General features: G+C 40.3%; 2 protein-coding genes across 54 annotated transcripts in view; both read left to right on the top strand.

Moving 5' to 3' along the window:
* The window catches only part of clasp2 (cytoplasmic linker associated protein 2), a 54,978-nt gene extending 50,179 nt beyond the window's left edge, over positions 1 to 4,799 (top strand). For all 50 annotated transcript variants that reach the window (XM_079590293.1, XM_079590292.1, XM_079590281.1 and 47 more), the window contains 4 exons: positions 53 to 181; positions 311 to 517; positions 3,437 to 3,553; positions 3,640 to 4,799. In XM_079590293.1, the coding sequence (XP_079446419.1) occupies positions 53 to 181; positions 311 to 517; positions 3,437 to 3,553; positions 3,640 to 3,729 (543 nt within the window). In that variant the 3' untranslated portion in view covers positions 3,730 to 4,799. The remainder of the gene's footprint in view (positions 1 to 52; positions 182 to 310; positions 518 to 3,436; positions 3,554 to 3,639) is intronic.
* Positions 4,800 to 5,898: 1,099 nt separating this feature from the next.
* On the top strand, positions 5,899 to 25,377 carry ubp1 (upstream binding protein 1). Of its 4 annotated transcripts, none has more exons than XM_079591283.1 (17): positions 5,899 to 6,674; positions 13,332 to 13,483; positions 13,557 to 13,630; positions 15,687 to 15,792; positions 15,936 to 16,042; positions 16,909 to 17,061; positions 17,258 to 17,368; positions 18,509 to 18,622; positions 18,800 to 18,850; positions 19,527 to 19,636; positions 19,719 to 19,773; positions 19,862 to 19,955; positions 20,359 to 20,449; positions 20,547 to 20,668; positions 22,391 to 22,533; positions 23,626 to 23,677; positions 23,777 to 25,377. In XM_079591283.1, the coding sequence occupies exons 1-17, from the start codon at positions 6,559 to 6,561 to the stop codon at positions 23,812 to 23,814; spliced, it is 1,689 nt and encodes a 562-aa protein (XP_079447409.1). In that variant the 5' UTR covers positions 5,899 to 6,558; the 3' UTR covers positions 23,815 to 25,377. The 4 variants fall into 4 exon arrangements, with proteins under 4 accessions (XP_079447409.1, XP_079447410.1, XP_079447412.1 ...); XM_079591286.1 differs by having other exon boundaries at positions 5,918 to 6,674; positions 13,360 to 13,483; XM_079591285.1 differs by having other exon boundaries at positions 5,940 to 6,674; positions 13,363 to 13,483.
* Positions 25,378 to 26,233: the final 856 nt, after the last annotated feature.

Here is a 26,233-nt window from a genome sequence, read left to right as displayed (position 1 = left end):
GAGTCATGAGGACACCCAAATTTAGTTGCTGATCTTTATTTTTCTCTCTCAGCACGTCATCCGGGCATTAGCACTCCGGGTGTTAAAGGAAATCCTTAACAGGCAGCCGTGGCGCTTTAAAAACTATGCGGAACTCACCATTATGAAGACCCTGGAAGCACATAAAGACCCACACAAAGAGGTCAGGCGTCCCTAAAGGGATAGTTCACCCAAAAAATCACAATTCACACAGACGTGAAGCACGTCAGACTACCAACCTAAAGCGCAAATCTAAACCCAGGCACAAAATGTCCTTTTCTCTCTGAATCAGGTGGTGCGGGCCGCAGAAGAGGGGGCGTCTATGTTGGCAACCTCAATAAGTCCCGATCAGTGTATCAAGGTGCTATGCCCCATCATCCAGTCGGCAGATTACCCCATCAACCTGGCTGCCATCAAGATGCTCACCAAAGTCATTGACCGGCTGCCCAAAGAGGGTCTCGTTCAGATGCTCCCAGAGATCGTCCCTGGGCTCATTCAGGTATATTCTGTACTTTATATACACTACAGTTCGAAAGTTTGTTTGTTTTAGTTTTTTTTAAAAGAAATTAATACTTTCATTCATCAAGGATGCATTAAATTGATAAAAAATGACAATAAAGACATTTGAAAATCTCCAAATTATATCTATTTCAAATAAATGCTGCTCTTTTGAAAGAATCCTGAAAAAAAGGTATGTTTGTACTGCAATTTTTTATCAAATAAGGTGAGCATAAGAGACCTTTGAAAAACAAATCTTATCGACCCCAAACTTTTAAACGCTACTGTGTATATATGGCAGGGAACAATAACTATAAAGTTTTAATAATCGTTCTAATTCTATAAGAATAGGGAAGTCCACAACTATAATGATAACACAGGATCGATATCGTTGGAATCAGAATTTTTCCCCAGCTGGTCAAGTCACCTTTATTTATATAGTGCTTTGTACAATAAATATTGGTTTAAAGCAGCTTTACAGTGATAACAGGAAAATGACGTGTTTTGGCCTGTTGTTCAGCTGAAGTCAGTTCAGTGTTGATTCAGTTCCGTTGTAAAGATCATCAATTATTAAATTAGTTCATTTCATCTATAAAGCAAAAAATGATGTACCGGTAATCATCCAGCTCAGTTTTCAGACAACAGTGTCAGTACAGTCAGATCAATAATATTGTTGAATATTAAGTGTCCCCAACTAAGCAAGCCAGAGGCGACAGTGGCAAGAACCCAAACTCCATCAGGTGACCGAATGGAGAAAAAACCTTGGTAGAAACCAGGCTCAGTCGGGGGGGCAGGTTTTCCTCTGGCCAATGAACGAACACGGTGTCATAATGATTCAGGCTGCTTCACAAGTCAAAATTCAGATCGGGATCGGTAGCATTCAAATATTCATCCAGTTCCTTTTGCTTGAAGATCGATTCATCACGCCGGTATGGAGCCAAAGCTGGCCATAAGGTCTGTGCGGAGGACCTGTCTGGTTTTTGTGATCTCTGCTGAGGATCTGTGCCGATGGCTGTCGTGTCGACGAGGCCTTCACAGGGATTGTCTAGTTGACATGGTCTCTGCTGACATTCAGGGCTGCGTTTTGGTCGTGTCTAGGTGAAGGTCCACCATCTGATCTGGATACGGACCGGATCCGGCTGACTACGGTAACCTCGGGTTAAGGATGAGATAGACAGACTAATGTTAGTGTAGATGCCATTCTTCTTACGATGTAACAAGTACATCGGGTGTTATAGGAAGTGTTACCGGTTACGGTTGACCTAATTTATGCAGCCTAACAATAATTTAACTGATTTGAATTATAGAAATTGATAATGTGCTATATGTATGCCAGGTTAAAGAGATGTGTTTTCAGTCAAGATTTAAACTGACAGTGTCTACTTGACTATTTATCAACTGGCCAGAATTTTGAGATCGCAATAGACGTGAAGGACTGTAATGTGTTAATAACTCGCTCAGGTACTGAGGAGCTAAACCATTTAGTGCTTTGTAGGTAATTAGCTAGATTTTAAAATGTATACAATGTTTAATAGGGAGCCAATGCAGTGTTGACAGAACCGGGCTAATATGGTCATGCTTCCTGGTTCTGGTAAGAACTCGAGCTGCTGCGTTTTGGACCAGCTGGAGTTTGTTTATTAAGCGTGCAGGGCAACCACCCAGTAGAGCATTACAATAATCTAGCCTTGAGGTCATGAATGTATTTCGCATTTGTCATTGAGGGCATATGCCATAATTTAGATATAGTTTATGATGGAAGAGTGCGGTTTTACAGATGCTAGAAATGGCTTTCGAATTAAAGTTTGGTATCAAAAAGCACACCCAGGTTCCCAACTGACGACAAAGGCTTGACAGAGCAGCCATCAAGTGTTAGACAGTTTTCTAGGTTCTAGAGTATAGCGCTGAGTATCATCAGCGTAACAGTGAAAGCTAACGCCATGCTTCCTAATGATATCTCCAAAAGGTAGCATGTACAGGGTGAACAGCAACGGTCCTAGTACTGAGCCTTGTGGTACTCCATACTGAACATGTGATTGATATGACACCTCTTCATTTTCTGCTACAAATTAGTAATGGACAGATAAGTATGATCTGAACCATGCCAATGCAATTCCACTAATGCCAAAATAATTTTCGAGTCTATTCAAAAGAATGTTGTGGTCGATAGTATCAAATGCAGCACTAAGATCCAGTAACACTAATAGAGAGATACAACCACGGTTGGATGATAAGAGCAAATCATTTGTAACTCTAATTAGAGCGGTCTCAGTATTATATGATCTAAATCCTTGCAGATATAATTTGATGAATGATAAAGCATTGGCAGCCAATCAGAAGAAACACTTTATTGTGCACTGGCATGGATTCTAATAGTTATCTCTCCTGGTGTGAACAGGTATTAATTCCCTGGTGCACTTGCGTTCATCTTACATCATCATAAACGTGCACGCCACATGACAGAACTCAATATATAGTGTTTTTTTTATAAATTTGGTGCTATTTTGCGCGGCAGAGTAAACGACACTTCTGTGCGCACCCGTGTCCGCACGACAGCTTTCACATTAGCAATTTTTCATGCAATCCGTGCCCCGTTTCGAACTAAACTTCCAGCGTGAAAGCATGCAGTAATGAGCATTTCTGACACACACTGTAAGCAGTTGACCAATCACAACAGACTGGGCCATCGGACCAATAGAGCAGACTAGGCTCTCAGAATGAGGGGTTTAGTGAGACCGAATTTTTGATTAAACCATTTCAGACACTGAGAGAAAAGAGCTGATGCTGCAATGTAAATTATGAGAAAATTAAAGTGTGGTCTTTGATGCATGTAAACCTGTTGTAGAATTTTTATAATGGCATAACTGAGGCATTTTAAAGTTGGTCCCTGCATGTTTTGATTGTAATTTCCTCTCATTCGCAGGGTTATGATAACTCTGAGAGCAGTGTACGAAAGGCGTGTGTATTTTGCCTTGTGGCCGTCTATGCTGTCATTGGAGAGGATCTGAAACCTCACCTCAGCCAGCTGTCCGGCAGCAAGGTGAGCGCTTTCCTCTTATTAAATGTCTCACTATCGCTCTGTCTTTATAGAGTCATCTATAACATGCACATTTTCTCTCTTCCCAGCTGAAACTGTTGAATTTGTACATAAAGCGAGCGCAGAGCGGCTCCAGTGGAAGTGACCAGTCTTCAGATTTGGGAGGGCAGGGCCTGTAGCCGTGCCGTCGCTATTCAGAACTACAGCACTCTCTTAGTGCAGGGGACCCTAGCTGGCTTTTTAACTCACATGCATACACAAACAAACACCTACACCCGCTTGCATACAGATACGCAAAGCCGCATGCCACCTACACTGCTGGACACCCTCCTCCGGCCCCACGTCACCTTCCAGTCGGATCGAAACGCTTCTTCCCAACTAGGATCACCATCGCTCCGTGTTCGTGTCTGAGAGACCGGGTGGTGGTCTGATGTAGTTTTGTCACCTTGTCAATGAGAAGATTGTGTCTACGAGTGTGTGTGTCAGAAACAAAGCATTGGAGGAGGGCGGAAACCCGGCAGACAGTCGTGGGTGTCATTTTGTGCAACATGGAGATCATTTCTTTTTATCAAAGAGCTTTTGAGAAACTCAGATTTTTAAGATGAAGTTCAAAACTTCTTGGTCTGAGCGACGTGTCATTAACGTTCCTAATTGCTCACTGTCGATTATTAATGGTCATATCAGTTCATAACAACGAGCGGTTGGTCCAGCTTGCTCTATTAGAAGGCATACTTTGCTTGGCTATATGCATGTCATGAATTAAACTGAACCTTTTTATCTGGTTGCGTACAACAGGCCCGCATCAGTCGCCACACACACCTGAGATTCTCATCGCGGCGAGGCCACACCACATAGGCAATATGTATCTATATATACCTTAACAAAGGAATATTCAAGAAGATCTTGTGACGTCCTGAGGGTGTGTGGATTCTTTTAAGTAGCATAGTGTCATTCTTCTCTGATGGGAAATTTGTAGAAATGTATTTACGCATCTAAACTGTCCCGCAACTGTCTCGTCACTTCTTTCCTGTAGTGTCGGTCTCTCTCTCTCCCCCTCGAGGAAGTTCTCTTTCTTCCCGCTGCATTTCTAGACCTGTGCTAACGATGAAATTAAAATAAAGAAAATGTACAGTAATGAACTAATTGTCTCATTTTTATCTTTTGATTTCTGTCACTTGAACTAAACACAACAAATGTATGAAGGTAAAATGCGAGTTATGCATTAAAGGGTTAAAAATGCAAACTGTCACCATTTTCTCACCGTTATGATTTTCTTTCTTCTGTTGAACATAAAAGATATTTTGAAGAATGTTTCCACTTTTTGTTCATAATGAAACCGATCTGAACATTTTACTTTCTTTGTATGTATAAAAAATTATATATATATCAAAATATCAACTTGATTGTATGGGCTTTTTAAAGTTTTTTTTTCTCATAAAGGTTGGTATTATTATTTATTTTTATTTGAAAGAATACTTATGCTCACACAGGCTGTTTTATTTCAGCAAAATACTGTAAAAACTACAATGTGAAATATTACAATTTACAAACTTTTCTTTTTGAATATATTTTCTTGGTTAAATTTCAAATAGTATACAATGAATTTATTATATAAAATGTTATATTACTGTATATATACATATACATTTATATAAATGTAGGCCTATAGGCCTGTGTGCCTTCCTGTCCAGACCACCACCACAAAAACATCAGCTAGTGTTAAAAGTTAGTCATCTTTTTACGTTTTTAAGTCCGTTACATAAAAATGTATATTGGTCTAATTTGATACCGGAAAGACCGACTGATTAACCGTAGCTAACTATTAATTGGTCATACTAGTTCTTAAAAAGATATTCACCCAAAAAGGAGAATGCTGTCATTTACTCACCCTAACCTGTATGAGTTTCTTTCTTCTGCTGAACACAAGATAGTTTGAAGAATGTTGGTAAACAGACAGTTATGTTTATGCTTTATGCAACTATGTTTATGCAACTGGCTCCTGGTGGGAGCTGAATAAATCACGCAAAAATATATAATAATTATATTTATTTAAAAAAAAATGAACAGCCATGCTGATATGGACCCCAGTTTTGAACTTAAATGTGTAAAATACTCATAGATAAAAAAAAAAGCTAGATCCTATAATAATAAAAAAGAATTTAATAAATAAAACTAATCTAATATTCTAACAGGTTTGCATTTCTTCCACCAGGTGACGTGTCGTTTAATTTATTCGCTGCAAGTTAAAGGTTATTTTGTTTGGAAGCTGTATCGGAGCTCTAGCCAGGGAGACGATGACGACAGACAGTCGGAAGCCGATTGGCTGAGCGCGTCTCGCAGAGGAATGTGATTGGCTGTCAGATTCCTGACCCGGATCCCTGCTGCGGCTGAAGCGAATCTAGCGATCTCGCGTTTGAATGGTGGCAGACGAAGGGCCGTGTCGATGTGTCGTGATCTTTGGCCTCTTCCGAAAGATCAAACCTCGGGGCCAGCAGCACGATGAAATTACGGGAGCGCTTTCGGAGGACAGCTAGTGTAAAAACACCGTGCTGCGTTTAGGATTAACGTTAGGTGAGCGCGCGCGAGCTCTTGCCAGCCCAACGGACATTGCGTGTGAATGCGGTGACAGTCAACAGCGTCCTCCCACCCTGCTTTATATAATGGAAGATCGCATACAGATATGATGTGTTGATGCAAACGGAATAACATACGGGAGCTGGAAACGGATCATACGGTGTTGAGTCGATTCGCGACGCCTCAGCTCATCCCGAGACTGTTATTTCTCGCCTCTGTTACTGTGAAACTGAAGCAATGGCGAGGTACACGACAGTCAGGGCTAGATCCGTTTGCCCTGCTTTCAACAGCTAGCCTTCCGCGGGTGGCCACCTAACCGACTCTAGTGGGACTAGCCGACTCCTGCGGCAACGCGAGCCCCGCGCAGGTGCTGTGTGTACGAGGTGAAGCTGGCGGCGCTCCGGTTAGAGTCGGAGGAGAAGGATCTGGGCGCCATGGCGTGGGTGCTGAAGATGGACGATGCGACCATCGAGTCTGGGCTTGTGCACGACTTTGATGCCAGTTTGTCTGGCATCGGCCAGGAGCTCGGAGCTGGCGCGTACAGCATGAGGTTAGAGCATCATCAAACCGATCAGCAGCTTTCCCAGAGTCCGGGGGTCGATGCACATATGACGGCGAGCTAGTTGGCTAACTGTCTTGCCCTCTATGTTTATGTAGCAAACCTCGGGATTCCAACCAGTTTGTGTTCAGAGGTTGCAGAAATGCATGAGTTCATACCCTTATTCATCAATTGGCAATTCGCGAGATTGTTTTTATCATCTGGTGTATTAAATATGCCTATATATATGAGAGTAGCTATAGCTAGCTCAAAACAATAGACAACGAGTTGCATCCTAAAGCTGTCTGACCATCTTGAGAGCTAACTAGACGTGATATTTGTGTCAAACTGGTTGTAAAGTATTAATACAAATCCCCCGAGTAACGTTAGCCATAACGTGGTTGTGCTGAAACGACAACAAGCGCGCTTGAAGTGTTACTTCCTGGAACAGGGTGTTCTTTGAACTCTGTTCTGAGATAAGAAATTAACCGCTAAAATGTGTTATTAGTTTAAAGTTAATTCCTTCGCTTGTGTTTAAAGGGCGTTAAAACGTTTTAGTGAATCGCACGTTTACGAAATTGAGGCGACCGTTGAACTCCGTTACGTCATATGATACTGCATAGAAGCAAACGGTTAATGATTACGTCACTGAACTGCTTTGCATAATGCATATTCTAAAACAGTTGATACAATATTTAGGATGAAGGTCATATCCTCGAGATAGTGTGTCTCTGTCAGCATTTTTGCTATGTGACTTCAACATGAGAAAAGTAGAAGTGTAATTTTTTCTTTGGATCAATTATTCATATCCCAAATGCAAAGACAACTAAGTAAGCATTCAAATGTAAATATCATTGCTCAGTACCAGCACAAGGCAACAACGCTGGCCTAACCAATGGCATGAGTCTGGGGGCGGGGCTATTTGTTTGATTGACCAATGGCGCATGCCATGGTGGTTGAGGAAACCTGTCTGAAGAAAATCATTATAGTGAGTGATAATGTTCAGTTTGTAGTCATAAAGCTGCTATTCTAAGGACACGTTTACACGAGAACTATGTACTAAAAACCCGGAAAGTTTTTCCTTTGCGTTGTTCTCATACAGCTGCTGACAACGTTGTTAAAATCATCCCTGTTCACATGGTTCTGCGGAAACGATTAAAAACGCTCCATTATTCATCCGAAATAAGGTCCCATGGTGGTCCATCGGAAGGGGAGGGACTTAGGCTCTCTATTAAACATGAAAAACAGTGTCAGCGGCTCTTTCACTTTCAGTGCTTCACATTGCCACCTAGCGCCTGGAGTGCATACTAAATCGAATTTCAATCCCTTTTGCGTCACCATATGCACGCAGACCCCCGACCCCCACACACCCCCATAATGTGACGCTCATCTAAAAGCAGAATAAAAAGTGATAACGCAACGTTTTCTCTTCAGATCGTTTCCGTGTAAACTTAGCTTCAGGACGCCAAAATTCTGTTGTTGTGTAAATAAACGGCCAAAACGCATGAAACGTTTTCAGTTTTAATTTGAAAACTCTGTTGTGTAAACGAACCATAAACATAAATATCTACAGAAAAGGGAACCTATAGACCTTATGTAGCTCCGCCCCTTCAATGTAACATCCTACGGATTTATGAATGAACCCCTCATCTTTAAATCTTCCCGGTCTGCTGGCGTTTATGAGATCCGCTTCAAACATTACAATGCTCATGATAACTTTCGTTAACTCTACAATGAGTAAATCCACTTCATCAGCTAATTACTCGGTGATGTTTTCTATAGTGTGTGACCGTTGGGTTCCGGAAGTAAAAATCCCATATATTTTCTCCAAAGTGGAATTAATTTTAAACAATAGCTTATGAAACGTTAAAGACGGACCTACTGTGAGATACGAGGCTGTTATCAATTATAGCCCATGCTTATGTTGAAGCCATCAGGCTGCATTATTTCAACTTTTTTAAATAATTGTTTAACAACATTACCCATGATTCTCCCAAAAAATTGCCACCAATCAAATCATGCCAAAGAAACACTCCAATGAAGTTCTGCAAATGATGTAATGCATGTATCAATATTTTTTTACTGTTCACATATATATTATAGGATTATTATTATATATAATAATTTATCAATTCGATTTTGTCATTTGCATTGCTTCATGGGATTGTAGATCTGTTAAATCATTAACTGCACAGATTTTCTAACACTGCTTCAAATAAATAAATTCTGCTTCAAATGAAATTTGTGATTCAACTTGTATCTGGTCGGTTTGGTTCATGGCTTATAACTTTAAAACAACAACTTTTTAAAATAAATTCTCTATACAGGAACAATTAATGGGGGGAAATTGCTCCGGAAAGTTGCTTAAAAAATAGGTAGACACTGTTGCACTCGTTTTAAATGAGCATTGATGTCATTGAACAGCTCTAATTTGCTTAGAAATCACATGGTTCACCTTTACTGTTGAATTTTTTATTTTTTTTTAAGAATACAGATATTTTCTGTGTTATTATTTCTGCCATTCAGTTGAATATGACTAAATATCAAGCTGTCCAACACATCAATTGTGCTAAAAAAAATTTTTTATAGATATGCACTGTTTTTTCCATGAATTAGCTTTTCAGATGCTTCGGCATCCACGGCTTTGGAAGTGACATGCGTCAGCTTCATCCGGGTATTCATGATCATTTTGGAGCTCATTTAATCTGTAGCTTTTCCAAATCACTAGTGTCTCGCTATTCCCAGTTGGCCATGAGGAGTTGGAGAAAACGCGTTCTAGGAATACACACATGCGCCTGAGGTCAGGTTCCATGGAACAGTTTGTCTGGGATGGGGTTGTGGTGGAAAGAGCAACATCAGCATTTTCCCTGGAGCCCTCCGTTATCCTGCGAGTGCCTGAAGCCCTCCGTGCGAGTCTAGAGCGGGCGGTCAGTGGTGTAGTTGACGTCAGGAGGGTGGAGTTGACGGTCGGTGAGGGGTGGAGTTGACGGTCGGTGAGGGGTGTAGTTGACGGTCGGTGAGGGGTGTAGTTGACGGTCGGTGAGGGGTGGAGTTGACGGTCGGTGAGGGGTGGAGTTGACGGTCGGTGAGGGGTGTAGTTGGCGGTCGGTGAGGGGTGTAGTTGGCGGTCGGTGAGGGGTGGAGTTGACGGCCGGTGAGGGGTGGAGTTGACGGCCGGTGAGGGGTGGAGTTGACGGCCGGTGAGGGGTGGAGTTGACGGCCGGTGAGGGGTGGAGTTGACGGCCGGTGAGGGGTGGAGTTGACGGCCGGTGAGGCGTGGAGTTGACGGTCGGTGAGGGGTGGAGTTGACGGTCGGTGAGGGGTGGAGTTGACGGTCGGTGAGGGGTGGAGTTGACGGTCGGTGAGGGGTGGAGTTGACGGCCGGTGAGGGGTGGAGTTGACGGCCGGTGAGGGGTGGAGTTGACGGCCGGTGAGGGGTGGAGTTGACGGCCGGTGAGGGGTGGAGTTGACGGCCGGTGAGGGGTGGAGTTGACGGCCGGTGAGGGGTGGAGTTGACGGCCGGTGAGGGGTGGAGTTGGCGGTCGGTGAGGGGTGGAGTTGGCGGTCGGTGAGGGGTGGAGTTGGCGGTCGGTGAGGGGTGGAGTTGACGGCCGGTGAGGGGTGGAGTTGACGGTCGGTGAGGGGTGGAGTTGACGGCCGGTGAGGGGTGGAGTTGACGGCCGGTGAGGGGTGGAGTTGACGGTCGGTGAGGGGTGGAGTTGGCGGTCGGTGAGGGGTGGAGTTGACGGCCGGTGAGGGGTGGAGTTGACGGTCGGTGAGGGGTGGAGTTGACGGCCGGCGAGGGGTGGAGTTGACGGCCGGCGAGGGGTGGAGTTGACGGTCGGCGAGGGGTGGAGTTGACGGTCGGCGAGGGGTGGAGTTGACGGTCGGCGAGGGGTGGAGTTGACGGTCGGCGAGGGGTGGAGTTGAAGGTCGGTGGAGGTGTTGTTGGGAGCGCTGTAGTGTGAGACTGGAGGAAGAAGCTGTTCACATGCTCTCTCTCTCTCTCGCCCTGTGATATCAAGTTTCTTCACCCTGCAGTTTTGCAGTTGACACTGTGCTCTGTTGGCATTAGAGTCGACCAGACGGTGTTTATGGTAGTCTTGACGCAGAACCTGTCAACAGACTTAAAGGTTTAAACCTTCACAATTAAATTTGCATTCATTATTAGTTCATTTAAAATGGTTCCATTGCATGACATACTTCTTTAAAAGCAAGTAGAAATATTTAGTTTCTGATTTAATGTAATGAAAGCTGCATGCACAATTCAAAAAAAAAGAATGACCAGAAAGAGTTTGAATGAACTATAGCATTATCAATTGAACTATTAGGAAATATGGACAGGAATGTTACTTGCCGTTATGACCGCATCTTCTGCATTTGCAGGTGTTTTCAATGAACGGGGTCAGATGAGTTCAATATCCAGATAGATGTGCTTCTGATTTTCCCAGTGTGTGTGTGTAAGTCAGTGCAGTGACAGGGTGCTAATGTGATGTTTTCGTGCTGAGGTGAATGAGGGTGTGAGATGCTGATTATCTGTCTTGCGATCATGTGGAACGAGCAGCTGTGGAACGGAATGTTACAGTGGAGCTGCTCATGTTTCAGAAAACACTCGCGGATCCTGCGGGCCGCACTGTTGCGAACATCACGTCATGTCAAGCTGACTGACTCAGCGTCTTTAGCTGTCGGTGCTCCGGCCTGATACCGCCTGTGTACATGTGTGCCAGAGAAGATTTGAGCACGGGAGTATTTATTTACCCCCTAATATCAGATTAAATAGTGTAAAATAATAATTGTTTATTGTTAATAGAGATGCACCGATGACAATTTTTCATTGAGTTTGACCCGCCGATACTGATTTTAGCCGATTCTGATTAATTTTTTTCTACCAATAAGCACACACAAATATTTATTTTCTATATATTTTTTATAAAACACCATATACTTTTACCCAAACTGAATAATAAAAACAAGTTTTAAATGGGTAAATTTTCTATGGGTCTTCATTTTATTTTCTGACATAGCCTACTCCAGTTCTTATTAAAACACACTAGACATGCAAATTCTGTGCATTTTGGGCACTTTTTGTGTGAAATCATATTTATTTTGTCCATCAAAAGTGTGCTTTCACTTTAATTGAGCTCGAGTAGCGCAGCAAAAATAGACTCTGCGCCGAAACCTGCGCTTCACTGCTGCTCACGCGCTGCTCCTGCTCCCGGTGTGAATGCACTCGTGATTAATATGCACCGCGAATTACGCGTCGCTCACGCTTGCGGTGTGAAACGGCCGTTATGTTCCGTGTGCACATGTGATGCTGATGTTGCGCGGTGTTAATCATGCGGCGCCCGAGTGCATTTGATCGGCATAAAATCTGCATATGTCAGACTGACTGGCCGGTCGCCAGTCATGCCCAATCACGTGAAAATCGGCCAATACCTGTCACCAGCCGATCAATCTGTGCATCTCTAATTGTTAAAGTGCACTAATTATGCTTTTTTGGGTATTACCTTTAATGCAGGGTGTAATCTTGCTGTTTGTGAATGTGTAAAGTTTTAATGATCAAAGTGCATGACAAATAAAGTTATTTTCTTCTAAAATAAATAATTGTTTCTGAACTGCCGAAATGAGTCGTCACAACTGTTACAAACCTACATAATGTAACTGATTCATTTGCATAATGCAAGCCTATGGTCTTCATTGGCTGCTCGTGTCGTGAACAACGTTTCCTTTGCCCCGCCCTCAAACACTGTAGTTGTAGCTGAGACTGGAAGAGTTTGGTTTGTGTTGTCAACATGTAGAGAAGACGCTGCAATGTTTTTGCTGCAAATCCACTTTAATGCTCTCCCAAAGGATGAGAACTCGTGCTGGAAATGATACGGAAAACCAACGCTGTTGTCCTGTTGATATCATATCACTGTGTCAAGCACTGAGGAAGCTTCCGGAGCTGAAATTCAGATATAGTAATAGGCTTTTTGTTTCTGACACACACTGTAAGCGGTCTGACCAATCAGAGCAGACTGGGCCGTCAGACCAATCAGAGCAGAGCAGGCTCTCAGAAAGGCGGGGTTTAGAGAGGCTGAATCTTCGAACGAACTGTTTTCAGACTCTTTGAGAAATGAGGTGTTGAGAAAATGAATGTGTTTTTGACTTTGGCTTGTTGTCATTTCAGCACAACCAAGTTATGGCTATTCTGAGGATATTTATTAATACTCTACAACCAGTACATCCAAAACAAAATTAGGAACCTTTAAAATAGCATAATAGGGGCACTTAATTGTTATTAATTTAGTGCATTTAAATATAAATATTTTGTTACACATGTCTTTACTGTAATTTTGGTCACATTAATGCATCCTTGCTGAATAAAAGTATTCCTTTTATTTTAAATTGTATTGACCCCAGACGTTTTAACAGTAGTGCATTAATATGTTTGTAAAACCATAGAGTAGTTTGATAAGAACATTTGCTCTGTTTGTGGTCGTTCAGAAGTGTGAACGAGCGATCATGTGTTGTGTGGTTTCTAAAGTGTCTATAGGTGAAAGCGTGCTCCATATACCTGTTTCCATGACAGCCATTTCCATTCTGACTGAGGAGGGTCTGTGGTCCTAACCAACATAATTCACAGTTTCATAACTTCTGTTTCTCTGTGTGTCTGTCTTTGTTTCTCAGTGATGTGTTGGCTCTGCCCATCTTTAAGCAGGAAGATGTTAGCGTTCCCGTGGAGTCTGACACCAAGAATCCTCCGTTTCAGTATGTGCTGTGTGCCGCCACCTCCCCGGCTGTGAAGCTTCACGAGGAGACGCTCACCTACCTGAACCAAGGCATGTGTTTCTTTCTCTATCCCTGCAAGAACACACAGAGCTTTTCAATAACACACTCTCCCCTCCCATGCAGGCCAGTCTTATGAGATCCGAATGCTTGATAACAGGAAAATAGGGGAGATGCCTGAACTCAACAAGACTGTGAAGGTGAGAGATCATGTGTGTTTTGTCAGTGCGGTGCGCTTGAGGTTGTGTGTGGTGTGGCGTCTCCTGCACCAGTGAATCTACAGCGCTGTGGTTAAATTAATAATCGCTGTCGGGCGGAAACCTGTCCAAAACTGATGCTTTTCAAGAAATTGAAAAATCACAGTATTTTTGTAAATAATTAAACACTGTGTTGTCAAAGTTGATATTGTGGCTTTATATATGGTCAGAAACTTGCACATGTCATTGTATTATTAACATTTCACCAAAATGAAGCTCAAATGGAGTTATGAGGTTTTTGACCAGCAAAGATCAGACACGCATGTTTTATCCGTCATTAGAACGGCCGCATCTGAGGCAGTAACTGCATTGCATTACATTTTCATCAACTTATGGCTTATAAAGTTTATTGTAGCTGTGTGGACGCTCCGTTTATTCTGTCATTTGGCCGAAAATCTCATGTTATAAAAGATAAAGTGCTTCACACAGGCTATTGAAGACAGTATTGGCTGTGACTCGACGACAAATGCTATACTAAGATGCTCTTCTCCACTCCTCATACATAAAACATGAGCCTTTATATATATATATATATATATATATATATAGGAGTAAAGAAAACGCTGTACTTATTCAAACAACCAGTTGTTTATTCTCCCTTGCATTGCAAACACACAGAGACGCTCCACAATGTGTGTGCACTTCATTCACTATAGAGGTGGGCGGAGTTATGTGGTTTGACTGACAGTTTGAGGATCCAATGGAGTTACGAGGTTTAGTCACAAGCTCTTTTTAATACTTTTCATTGGCTAAATATTTGCTAAACCCACAGTCAGACGTAAAGGGCGAACAATAATAATGATTTATGAAAAAAAATAAAATGACAAAATAAGATGCAAGGTTTCTGCCGGACAGCAACATTATATTTAACTCGGGTTGAGAGTTTTGATCAAATTTAATTTGGTCAACTAAAAAAAGTGTTTTGCAGATTAATGCAAATAAAGATCGACCAATGTGATACTGATTATTTTTCAATTTAAGTGTTTTTATTGTGCCTAAATGTTTGATTTATTACTATTTTTATTTTATAATGGTTGATCACAAACCTCTGAAATTGAATGGCTGTGTTATATGACTAATACTGCATTGAATAATAAACCATTTCGACAAAAGAATGTATGGAAGCAACACATTTAAATACTCAATTGTTTGTGAACAGTGTTGTTCACTGGCACAGTTGTGTCATGGCATTGTTGGATGCCAGTTATCTGTAAAAAATACACTATTGTCTCTAAGTCTCTTATGCTCGCCAAGGCTGCATTTGTTGATCAAAATACAGTAAAAACAGTAATATTGTGAAATATTATTACTATTTAAAGAACATGTCATTTGTTCCTGATGCAAAGCTGAATTTTCAGCATCATTACTGCAGTCTTTAGTGTCACATGATCCTTCAGAAATCATTCTAATATGATGATTTGCTGCTCAAGAAACATTTCTGATTATTATCAATGTTGAAAGTTCAAAAGAACACCATTTATTTGAAAACGGAATCTGTTGTAACATAAATGTCTTTACTGTCAATTTTTAAACAATTTATGCATGAATTTATGCAATTGATGCATGATTGCTATTAGTTTCTTTCAGAACCGCAATCTTACTCGCCCCAAACATTTGAACAGTAAATAGACAATATTTCTTTTGCGTTGTCTTTGCTTATTGCGTACAGAAACAAATGTACAGAATGACCAATCTAATCTGAGTCACAACCAAATGCCTCTTTTAATGAATCGCATCACAAATTACTGTTTTGAATCAGTCTGAAGAATCCTTCCACAAGTCTTGCTGTATTTTTGTTTTTGAGAGCAGCAAGTAAAGATGCGATGGACGATTACACAATGTTTTTATATCAAATTCAGGCTAAAAGTCTCATTTCTTTCTCCGCGGTGCTGTAGATTCAGCGGCGCAGGAAGGACTGGTGTGGTGTATGGCTCTTTGAGAGTGCTGCTTGTCCTGATGGTTTTGTGTTTGTGTGTGTTTGGTTTGGGGTGAACTATAGAGTTTAGTTAGGGTGGTTTTCCATGACCGAAGGCTTCAGTACATGGAGCATCAGCAGCTGGAGGGCTGGAAATGGAATCGGCCTGGCGACCGCCTCCTCGACATCGGTGAGAGCTTGTTGTGTGATTACATTAGTTTGCTGTCATCATTTTGTTCAATGTTGTTTTTGTTTGTTTCAGGATAAGCGTTTCAAAGCAGCATAAAGCCTCAGGAGAGGGAGTTTTTACTGTGCGTCATGTGTCTGTTACAGATATCCCCATGTCAGTTGGCATCACCGAGCCCAACACACACACGTCACAGTTAAACGCAGCAGAGTTCCTGTGGGATCTTTCCAAACGAGCCTCTGTGTTTGTGCAGGTACACACAAGATTTTGAATTTAAGATCAAACAACAAACACTGTCATGTTGTGGAAGTTTAAAGGTTAAAGTCAGCATGAAGTGGAAGTTGCGATACTCTTTTCTTTGCCATTGTGACACGCATCCGAATGAAATGGCTAATTGAACAACAGAAATGTAGGGAGGTATGTAGGGAGAAATGTATATAAATATAAATTATATTTAGATAAATTAAATATTTTAAATAGACTGCAGCAATTAACATGTTTTCAGAACCTCTAGTGAATTACATTTTGGTTAGTTGTCTGTTCAAACATTGACATCTAGACTGATAGGAATATTTGGTAATGTTGCCATCATATTCTGGACATTAAATGCTATTAGTTGAATATCCATTCGCTGTCTGCTTGATGGTGCTTCTGTCGTTCTTTTGCAAGATGCTCCTGTATAATATCACCAAGTATAAGCAGATAAATATGCAGTTAGACATTTACTGGTGCGTATTGCTTCAGGTCAATTTTAGTGCTTGCTGTCAAGATACCCACAGCTGTTTGGTGTAGTTAATGAATAGAACATGCCTGAAGCCCACTCTCATTGGCCAGAAATTCTCTGTCACTCTCAAAGTAGCGATGCAGATGTTTTTCCAATAGAGTCAGGCAGTGTCTGATTTGGGCCACTGACTCTGACATTATCTCTTGACCTTGGAAGCGTCTGATCAAGTTTCAAACATGAATATCTTTCCAGTTGATTAAAAACGTATCTGGCACATCCTAATCTGTGCAAAATCGTGTAATGCATGCCAAGGGTAATCTCAAAACTGCTCCAGGAAGCGATCATGTGCTCAACGTTAATTATCTTTCTTTCTTTCCTTCCGTCTCTCGCTGAAGGTCCACTGCATCAGCACAGAGTTCACCCCGCGGAAACACGGCGGAGAGAAAGGAGTTCCGTTCCGGATCCAGATTGACACCTTTAAACAAAATGAAAGCGGAGAATACACTGAGCACCTGCACTCCGCCAGCTGCCAGATCAAAGTCTTTAAGGTGACGTCACATGCATGCAAGCATGCATCAAATGCAAGGAAATGTATATTTGGTTAAAGACCTCAGGTTTGAATTCATACCCCACTTATTTTTAATATACTGAATGCTTATGTTCTTAAAAAGCTTGTTTTGAATCATTAATATGACATAAGTCTTCATGATGCACTTAAGTGTTTTCTTGTCTTGCTATAAACAGCCAAAGGGAGCAGACAGAAAACAAAAAACGGACAGAGAGAAGATGGAGAAAAGGACTCCGCAGGAGAAAGAGAAATATCAGCCCTCTTATGATACCACTATTCTGTCAGAGGCAAGAATATTTAACCCCTTAAGTGTCATCCCCTTTTTTCTTTTTCTTTTTTTTTTACATTTTGTTGGCTTATTTGTTTTCCTACACAATGAAATGACGGTGATCTTGGATTTTACTCTGGCACCTATTGGTGTGGATGCAGCTGCGCATAAAAAAAGTGTTTGGCTACTGATTGTAGAAATGGCCTATTCATAGATGTATGTCACATGTGATTAATTTAGTCCGATAATGAGGGGTTGCTGAGATAAAGTGAACAGTATTTAGCCGGTCATGTTACACCCAGCATGTGGCGGGAATCACCTTATGTCGAATTTAATATCAGAGGTCTAAAATAAGCCGAGTCTTCATCTCATGTCCAATAGGCTTGCAGCAGTAGTCGGTGTTACGCGGTGTACACCGATTACACTATTTGCCCACCCCCGCACTCCTCCACTGCCGCTTTGCTTTTTTCTAGAAATAAAAATTATTTAGTTCAGTTGGACAATCGACACTACAACTCTGAACTGAAAGCGTCTGCTCTGCTCCATATACAGCACGAGCTGCGGAGTCGCAGCACAGGTTTCACTTGATGAGAGTAAGAAGAGATGACTGACAGCACGATGGACAGAGGATTTGGTGCGTAACAGATCCTGAGCGTAATTGACAAATATCTTATCTTGTAAAATGTGCGGTCATTACCGCCGTGTGATCGCGAATTCGAATTCAAAAGCGATTTCAATACCGCGTATATTAGCGGCTCACTAGTGCACGCAAATTACATACGATGACTCCACCGCCTGGTGTTATCGGTAATACCAGTTTATTTAGCGGTGTGTGAATTTCCTCACCGTGATGTCAAAGTACATAATTTAAAATAATACTATTTATTTCTATAGGATTTAAACTTTTTAGAGAAAGAATATATACCGCTTATTCCTCCTGTAACAAGCAAGAAGATGATCACGGTTCATGGCTGACGCATTAATCGGCTGTTTAAAAAAGAAGGGAGGAGACCTTTAATATGTTTTTCTTAAATTTCCTGTTTCAGTAGCAAGGACACCAAAATACAAGTTTTTTAGTTGAAACAAGAGTTTGTGCTCTTTTAACTTGATTCAAATATACATGTGTGTGTTTGACTGATGTGTTCACTTGTGTGTGTAGACTCGATTGGAGCCTGTGATTGAGGAGGCTGTGGAACATGAGCTAAAGAAATCCAGCAAGCGGACGCTTCCTGCAGACTGTGGAGATTCCATCGCCAAAAGCAAGAGAGGAAGTGTAAGCGCCCACTCTCCTCTTCTGTGTTCAGTACATCATTCCATATTTGTTTGTAGATCAGTCTTATTCATCAGTGTGTCAGGTCTAGGGCTTTCCCCTAATAGTCGACAAAACGTTAGTTGAAAATATACTCCAAAACTTAGTCCATAAACGGACATGTGGTAATTGTGTCTGCAGGAAATCCAAAGTGTAGGATCATATCGAGAGGGTAAAGATGACCACAAAAAGGTGATGTGCAAACATTCGCCTGTCATTCATCGGCTTACCATTTGAAACATGTATGTAGTAGCTTAACGTTAGCCACTTTACATGGCAGCTCACTCTGTTATCCTAGGGTGCGTCTCATTCAGCTCCCTAGTTCACTAGTCAGGGCACTGATTAAGGCAGGGGTCACCAAACTAAACTCTGCAGGACAGCGGCCCTCCAGGACCGAGTTTTGTGACCCCTGGATTAAGGAGTCGGACATTTTAAGAGACGTCTCAATTTCTCAAGAGTGTGTGTGTTTAATATTCCGGGGTGTTGTTGTGTATTATATCCTATATATTAAAGGACAAGTTCGGTATTTTACACTTAAAGCCCTGTTTACAGATCGTATCTGATGAAATAGAACGGTTAAGATTAAAATTTGGACACAGCTGGTCCATATCGTTTATTGAGAACAGAGCCATAAATGTTACAAATACACTTAACACTTTTATTTACCAAACTTGTGCTGTTAAAAACCTGGTTTATTTATTCAGTGTATTTGCACCATGTGACTAATGACTTAAATGAACGACCACCAGTCGACTAGAACAATCTTTTTTCGGGGGAAGTCCTAGCCAGCTCATACATTAGTCTGACATCAGAGATCTACACTAACACTTTTATTTACTCCTCACATCTCTCTCCTTCTCCACTGCAGTGTTCTCCATGGCCAGATAATGCGTACGTCAACCCCATCCCAGCAGCTACACCGACCTTCACCTCCAGCACAAACTCCTACAGCACTACTAGCAGCACAGTACCAGACAGGTGACGCTCATGACGAGTTTCCTGCTCTGTGTGCCATGAACCACAGTTATGCAATGTCTAATGCTTTCACCTTTGTTTTTAGTGAGTCATCTTCACCTAACCACCAAGGGGATGCTGGTAGCCCCGTGTCTGTGGAGGTTCGTATATGTGTGTGTATGTCATATTCACCTTACGTTGCAATTGCACCTTTAAATGAAAATAATTCAATCTTTGAACTTTCTGCAGTCTCTGAGTCCCTCATCTTCTATACAAGACTCACAGAAGTGGCTCCTTAAGAACAGATTCAACTCGTACACTCGCATTTTCACCCATTTCTCAGGTATTTACACGTGCACGTGACCAGTTTTTAGTGCAAAAATTAAACTACACTAGGGCTGGGTAAAAATATGTTTCTGATTAATCTGTCTTCATTTGAATAATCCCAATATCAATTCTTAGTTGTGCTGATGAACATAAAATAAATAAAAACAATGTATTCTGATTCACAAACAAATGATTTAAAAAGTGACCAAGTCAGAAACGCCTGCCTGTATAAATACGTCTCTTTCAAACGCAAGTAAAATGGACCATAGGAGAGAAATATAAAATCAAGACGATCTAAATTTAGTGGCATAAAGAATTTCTGAATCAGAATGTCTGTGTCGATACCCAGCCCTAATAGACACGCAACATTAAACTAAAAGTAGTCAATAATGAGACCAATCAGTGTTTTCCTGTCTTAGGTTCTGATCTACTGAAATTAACTCGTGAGGATTTAGTCCAAATTTGTGGTGCGGCCGATGGAATCAGACTCTACAATGCACTTAAGCAACGGTAGGATAAAAACGAGTGGTGTTAAATATGACTGATGTGTTTTCTTACACTTATGAAAGAGTGAACTGAAGAATTGTGTGTTTGTGTGTCTGTACAGAGCAGTGCGTCCTAGACTCACGGTGTACGTGTCTCTGGAGTCGTCTCTGAGCGAGAGCCCTCTGCTGGAGAAACGTGGCCGCAGCAAAAACGGCGAGCACAGCAGTCCCGCATCCATACCTGGTATATGAATATCAATCGTGGAAACTTGCAGACGCGGTTCTAACATGCCACAATCACTGAGTATCTATTGTTTAGCAACAACAAGCATGCAGTGCAGCGTCATTCAGCAACACAGAATTGCTTGATCTATCATTATGAACTTAAAACAAACTACTATTAATGATCTGAAATGTTCACTTCCTGATGCACTATAATAAACCACATGATGTGAAAACCATAAGCTGAATGACTAAATCAAACCTCACAGGGTTTTGTTTTTACATTGGTGACATAAAATGGCATTCATGTTAATTAACCCTATTTGAATGATTACTGAATTTTAGTAAGGAATTTGAGCATAATTATATTACAGTACTCAAATATATGAGACCAACTTTCATTCTTTCTTTTTGTATTACGAAGCAAGGATGCATTAAATTACAAAAAAAAAAGGGGGGGGGGTCAGTTTCCACAAAAATATAGAGCTGCATGACATGATGTTGATTATCAGAAATGTTTCTTGAGCAGCAAATCATCATATTAGAATGATTTCTAATAATAATAATAATGAGTAATGATGCTGAAAATTCAGCTTTGATCACAGGAATAAATTACATTTCAAAATGCATTTAAATGTTAAAGATATTTTAAACTCTAAAACCATTTCACAATATTATAGTTTTACTGTATTTTAAATTTAAATAAATACATAATGAGCATAATCGGTGATCTTGTGAGCATAACAACTTTCACTAACATCTAAAAAATGTACCAACCCTAAACTATTAAACAGCAGCTTATGAGATAAAGATACAGCAAAAGCCACGTTGTGAAAAAAAATATATATATATATATCTTCCTCATGCTGCCCTCTAAAACACAAAACCATAACAACTGATATTTGACCCAGCAAGCAACAATAAACATATAATGGATTGTATAAAGCACTATATATATATATATATATATATATATATATATATATATATATATAAATGTGACTGGACCACAACAAGACCACAACTCAAACCCGACCCGGTTCTCTCTATAGCCACTTCTGATAACAGCCTGACGCAGCACAGTTTAACCTCTCGGGTCAGAACCCAAACTCATTTACCAAGAAAAGAATCAGGTCACCAAAGTATAAATTCTACAGAACGCTCACAAATGTTGGTTTTGTTGGTTGGAAAATTATTTTTACTGTAGTTTTATCACACATTGCATCACAGCCTAATGTAAAAATAGGTAACACTTTATTTGGTAACACTATTTTACAGTGTCCTTGTTACATGTACTTACCATCTTAATAACAGTAAATTATGCATAATTTCATGCAACTAACCCTCAACCTAATCCTATAGTAAGTACATGTAGTTGCTTAATATTACCCAGTACTTAAATATATAATTACACTAACAATGACACCTTAAAATAGTGTAACCCTTTATTTTACAGTGTCCTTGTTGTTACACAGGATGTGTATTTTAGTAATAATAATAGTTATGCATAATTACAAGCAACTAAACCAAACTCTACTTTAACCCTTTAGTAAGTGCATGTTGTTAATTAATATTATTCGATACTTGATTGTATAATTACAGTGTAACAAGGACACCCTAAAAGTTTGTCTTTTATGAATTAAGTCAAAATCTTCCTGTATGCTTTTGGTTCTGCAGATTTAGGTTTTGTCCTGTGAAATGTTCAATCCTCCGGTCTTGTTTTAAAGTGTGTCTGTTTGTTTAGTTTACCATGCTATTTACCTTGAGGAGATGACCGCTTGTGAGCTTACTAAGAAAATCTCCAGTGTCTTGGCGCTGCCGATGGTCCACATCAACCAAGTGTACAAACAGGGGCCGACAGGGATACACATACTACTCAGCGACCAGGTAAACAGACCAGAAACAATCTCTTCTCTTTCCCTGTTATCAGGTGCCGCGTAGAAGTTGGCCAACCACGGCTGCTCATTTGAATAATGTTTTGCATCATGCCACAGATAAAACACTTCATTGTGGACTTTTTTGTGCTGTTATCATTTGGGACACAATGAGAAACATCATGTGACTGATGGTAACACCATGTACTGTTAAAACAGACTTAAGCAATAGAAATTGGTTTTGATGCATATATGTATATATATATATATAATATTATATACCGTAATATAATAAACATGCACTACCATTCAAAAGTTTGTCAGTAGATTTGTAAATGGTTTTTGAAAGAGTTCTTCTGCTCACCAAGACTGCCTTTATTTGTTCAAAAATACAGTAAAAAGTGTGATATTGTGAAATATTACAATTTGAATAACTGTTTTCTATTTTAATATATTTTAAGATGTAATTTATTCCTGTGATCAAGCTCTCCAGACTTCAGTGTCACATGATCCTTCAGAAATCGTTCTAAGATGCTGATTTGATGCTCAAGAAACATTTCTGATTATTATCAATGTTGAAAATAGTTTTGCTGCTTCATATTTTTGTGGGAACCATGATATGTTTTTTGAGGATTCTTTACTGAATATAAAGTTCAAAAGAACAGCATTTATTTGAAATAGTAATCTTTTGTAACATTATATATTCCTTTACTGACACATTTGATCAATTTAATGTGTTCTTGCTGAATAAAAGTATTAATTTCTTTCAAGAAAAAAATCCTAGTGATCCCAAACTTTCAAACTTATTATTTGTACATCATACAAATAATATGATTTATTGAGGCATGCAGATATATATATATATATATATATATATATATATTTACAAAACCAATGTCAGCTGTTAACATTGACAGCTACTGTTTTATATTTGAATATGAAAGTAATTACTACAGCAATAATGATATTGACTACAACCGATGTAATTTATTCACTTACAAAATGACAGTCAGTTCTGAAGATCAGCTTTGGAGAAACGAATCACATGACTGCGTAGCAAACAAGACCTTAGTAACTCCAACATGATGCTCTTCTTCTCTTACAGATGGTTTATAACTTCCTTGATGAGAGCAGTTTCATTGTCAGCACAATACAAGGTGAAACTTTTACACATTACACCGAAAAAAAGTTTCAAATAAAACCTGTCGATGCACTTCCTGTTCTCCACATCACCTCTGTGACCGTTTCCTCCCCAGATGACACCAGCGATGGGTTTCACCTCGTTCTGAAGTAGATCTGCCGTACGTGAAGCGGAGAGTGCGATGACATCACAAGGCTTCATACTGCCGCTCTCGAGCATTGAGCGAGTTCCCTCCATCCTCCTCTCCCTTCCTTTCCTTATCTCTCTCTCGTTCTTCACGTCTCAGACGTCGGAGAGATCGCCGGGGTTGGACAGGGCCTCCTAACTGTTAGAATCTGACTTCAGGGTGTAAATTGTTTCATATTGAAAACACTTAAACTGATGCCAGTGTGTGCAAGCGGTGGGCTTTTAAGTATGCGTGCGAGTGAGTTTTTAAAGGTTGAATCGGGAGGGGATGGAGGTGAGCGGAAACCGCAAGGAAGTGTGACCACTTTTACTTAATCGATGGGAGCATCCGGCGCCGGTACGGCTGCGCTCAGACTGTCCTCACTCTGCCAGGTGTGAACGTGCAGTACTTACCTGAGTTTGTTGGCCTTTCGTCTGCGAGGTGTCAAGCGTTTCGCCTGCAGACGCCATCAAACCCCCTCGGTAGATAGTGACGACCTCTCTTTCAAATGTGGGGAACCGCGTCCTGACTTCGGCATGCGCAGGACGTCTTTATGTCTGTCTATATGGATGAAATAATTCCTCGAGTCCGAGTACTAACATGAGAAGTTTTGGCTGTGTCCTCCTCTTGTCAGTGCTCATATCCTTTTCCAATTCCTCTCTCAAGACCAATCGTTTCTGGTGCCATCATTTCTTCTGTTGACTATATTCGGTTAGTTTCTTAGCATCTACTTTGTGCTTAGCCAGATGAATTCAGTGTCAGCTAGTTCCACACGTTTAGAAATAAATAATGGGATTTTTAGGGGTTTTAGATTGGTTGTGCTTTATATTTTCTGTGCCTGGTAACTAACACTGCCCTTTATAGTAGCTCCTGGCACGGATTATAACACGATCATTGATAAACGAGCACAATCACAAGCCTCCATAAATTATATTTTTCTTAATGCCTTTGCATTCTTTTAATTTGTACCTTTTTGGCCTAGAATATGATGTTGACTGGTGCTTTTCTCATGGTTTACAGTCAACTGCTCCAGTTAAACCAGCCTTTTTCTTTTTTCTAATCATTTTTTCTTTCTTGAATAGAGACTGACTGTTGATCTCAGTAGTCATGTATCGGGCAGCTGTGCTTTGGCATGTACTGTGCTTATGATTGCCACTTTATAGAGGAGCATGGTTGTAAGAATGTTCACTCCTTTTAATTCTCAAAAAAAAAAAAAAAAAAAACATTTAAAAAAGGAATGGCCAAGTCTGCACTGAAACCGAAACCACAATAAAATGTCACGCCGTTTGATACCTTGCTGTCGTTGGATGCTCACTTAGACTTGTGGTGTACGTGTGACGTTTCCAGGTTGAACAAATGAACACACGAGAGGTGCGTTGTTCTCTTCCTCAGATCAAGTGCTGTGGATCATCGGACTGTCCTCTGTGTTTCCGTGATGGTAATAATCATGGTGCCCTCACGTCACTGTCGGTCTAAAGAAGCCTCTCTTCCATAGGGGTGCTGAGATGTACACAATTAATGCCTGTACCAAAATAAAAATAATTTTCATATATTGTCTCTGGAGTATTTACTATAATCGGAAGTGAGACGGTAATGATTTAGAAATTTAGTGGCTGTTTTATGGGCAAGAAGTAAAAAGAATCATTACATAAAGGATATAACATGGGCTCATAGAAATATGACGCATGAACAAGACAACTTTTAAAAAGTTAATATTAAGTCCCACTTTTAATAATTTTATTAAGGGGGGGGGGGGATTTCATCTAATCATTTAAAATGGTTTAATACATCGGTATTTCACCAACATCTGTGAGATGTATTTTTAGACCTGGACAAAATTGTTGGATAAATCCATTTTGTGTGCAATGTAGAAAATATACTATTTGTCACAAATATGTTTTACAATTAAAAAAAAGATTAAATGCTCATCACTTTTGGAATGCTTCTAAATTACAGGCCATGTAATATGTAATTATATATATATATATATATATATATATGTGTGTAATACATACATGACCACATGACTAAATGGATGAGTCATGGGGTAAGATGTGTCAGTGTAAACTTACACAATCTCCCTGATAGTTTAAGCCTTGAATCAGTGAATTCCTATATGGATCAAACTGGGAATTTATCTAAATTGTCAATTGAGACCATTGTCAAATTGCGAGTGAATTTTAAATAAAAACTATTAAAATGATAAAAAGTGATTCATAGTAACTTACTGTGAGTGTAAGTCTTGTCATGCGCCTGTTTAGTTCTGTTAGACCAAAGACTTTGGTAGACCCAGCTAAAACATTTGAATACAATTTAATTTATTTATTAAAATGTAGGCTAATTTATTATTTTTTAATGAATTTTTTTTTTATGTGCTGCATCTATAGAATTTATCCAATACTGAAA

The sequence above is a fragment of the Phoxinus phoxinus genome (assembly GCF_949152265.1).
Source record: "Phoxinus phoxinus genome assembly, chromosome: 19".
NCBI lineage: Eukaryota > Metazoa > Chordata > Actinopteri > Cypriniformes > Leuciscidae > Phoxinus > Phoxinus phoxinus.
The sequence above is the reverse complement of the archived record's forward strand: the minus strand, read 5'-3'. Positions and strand labels throughout refer to the sequence as shown.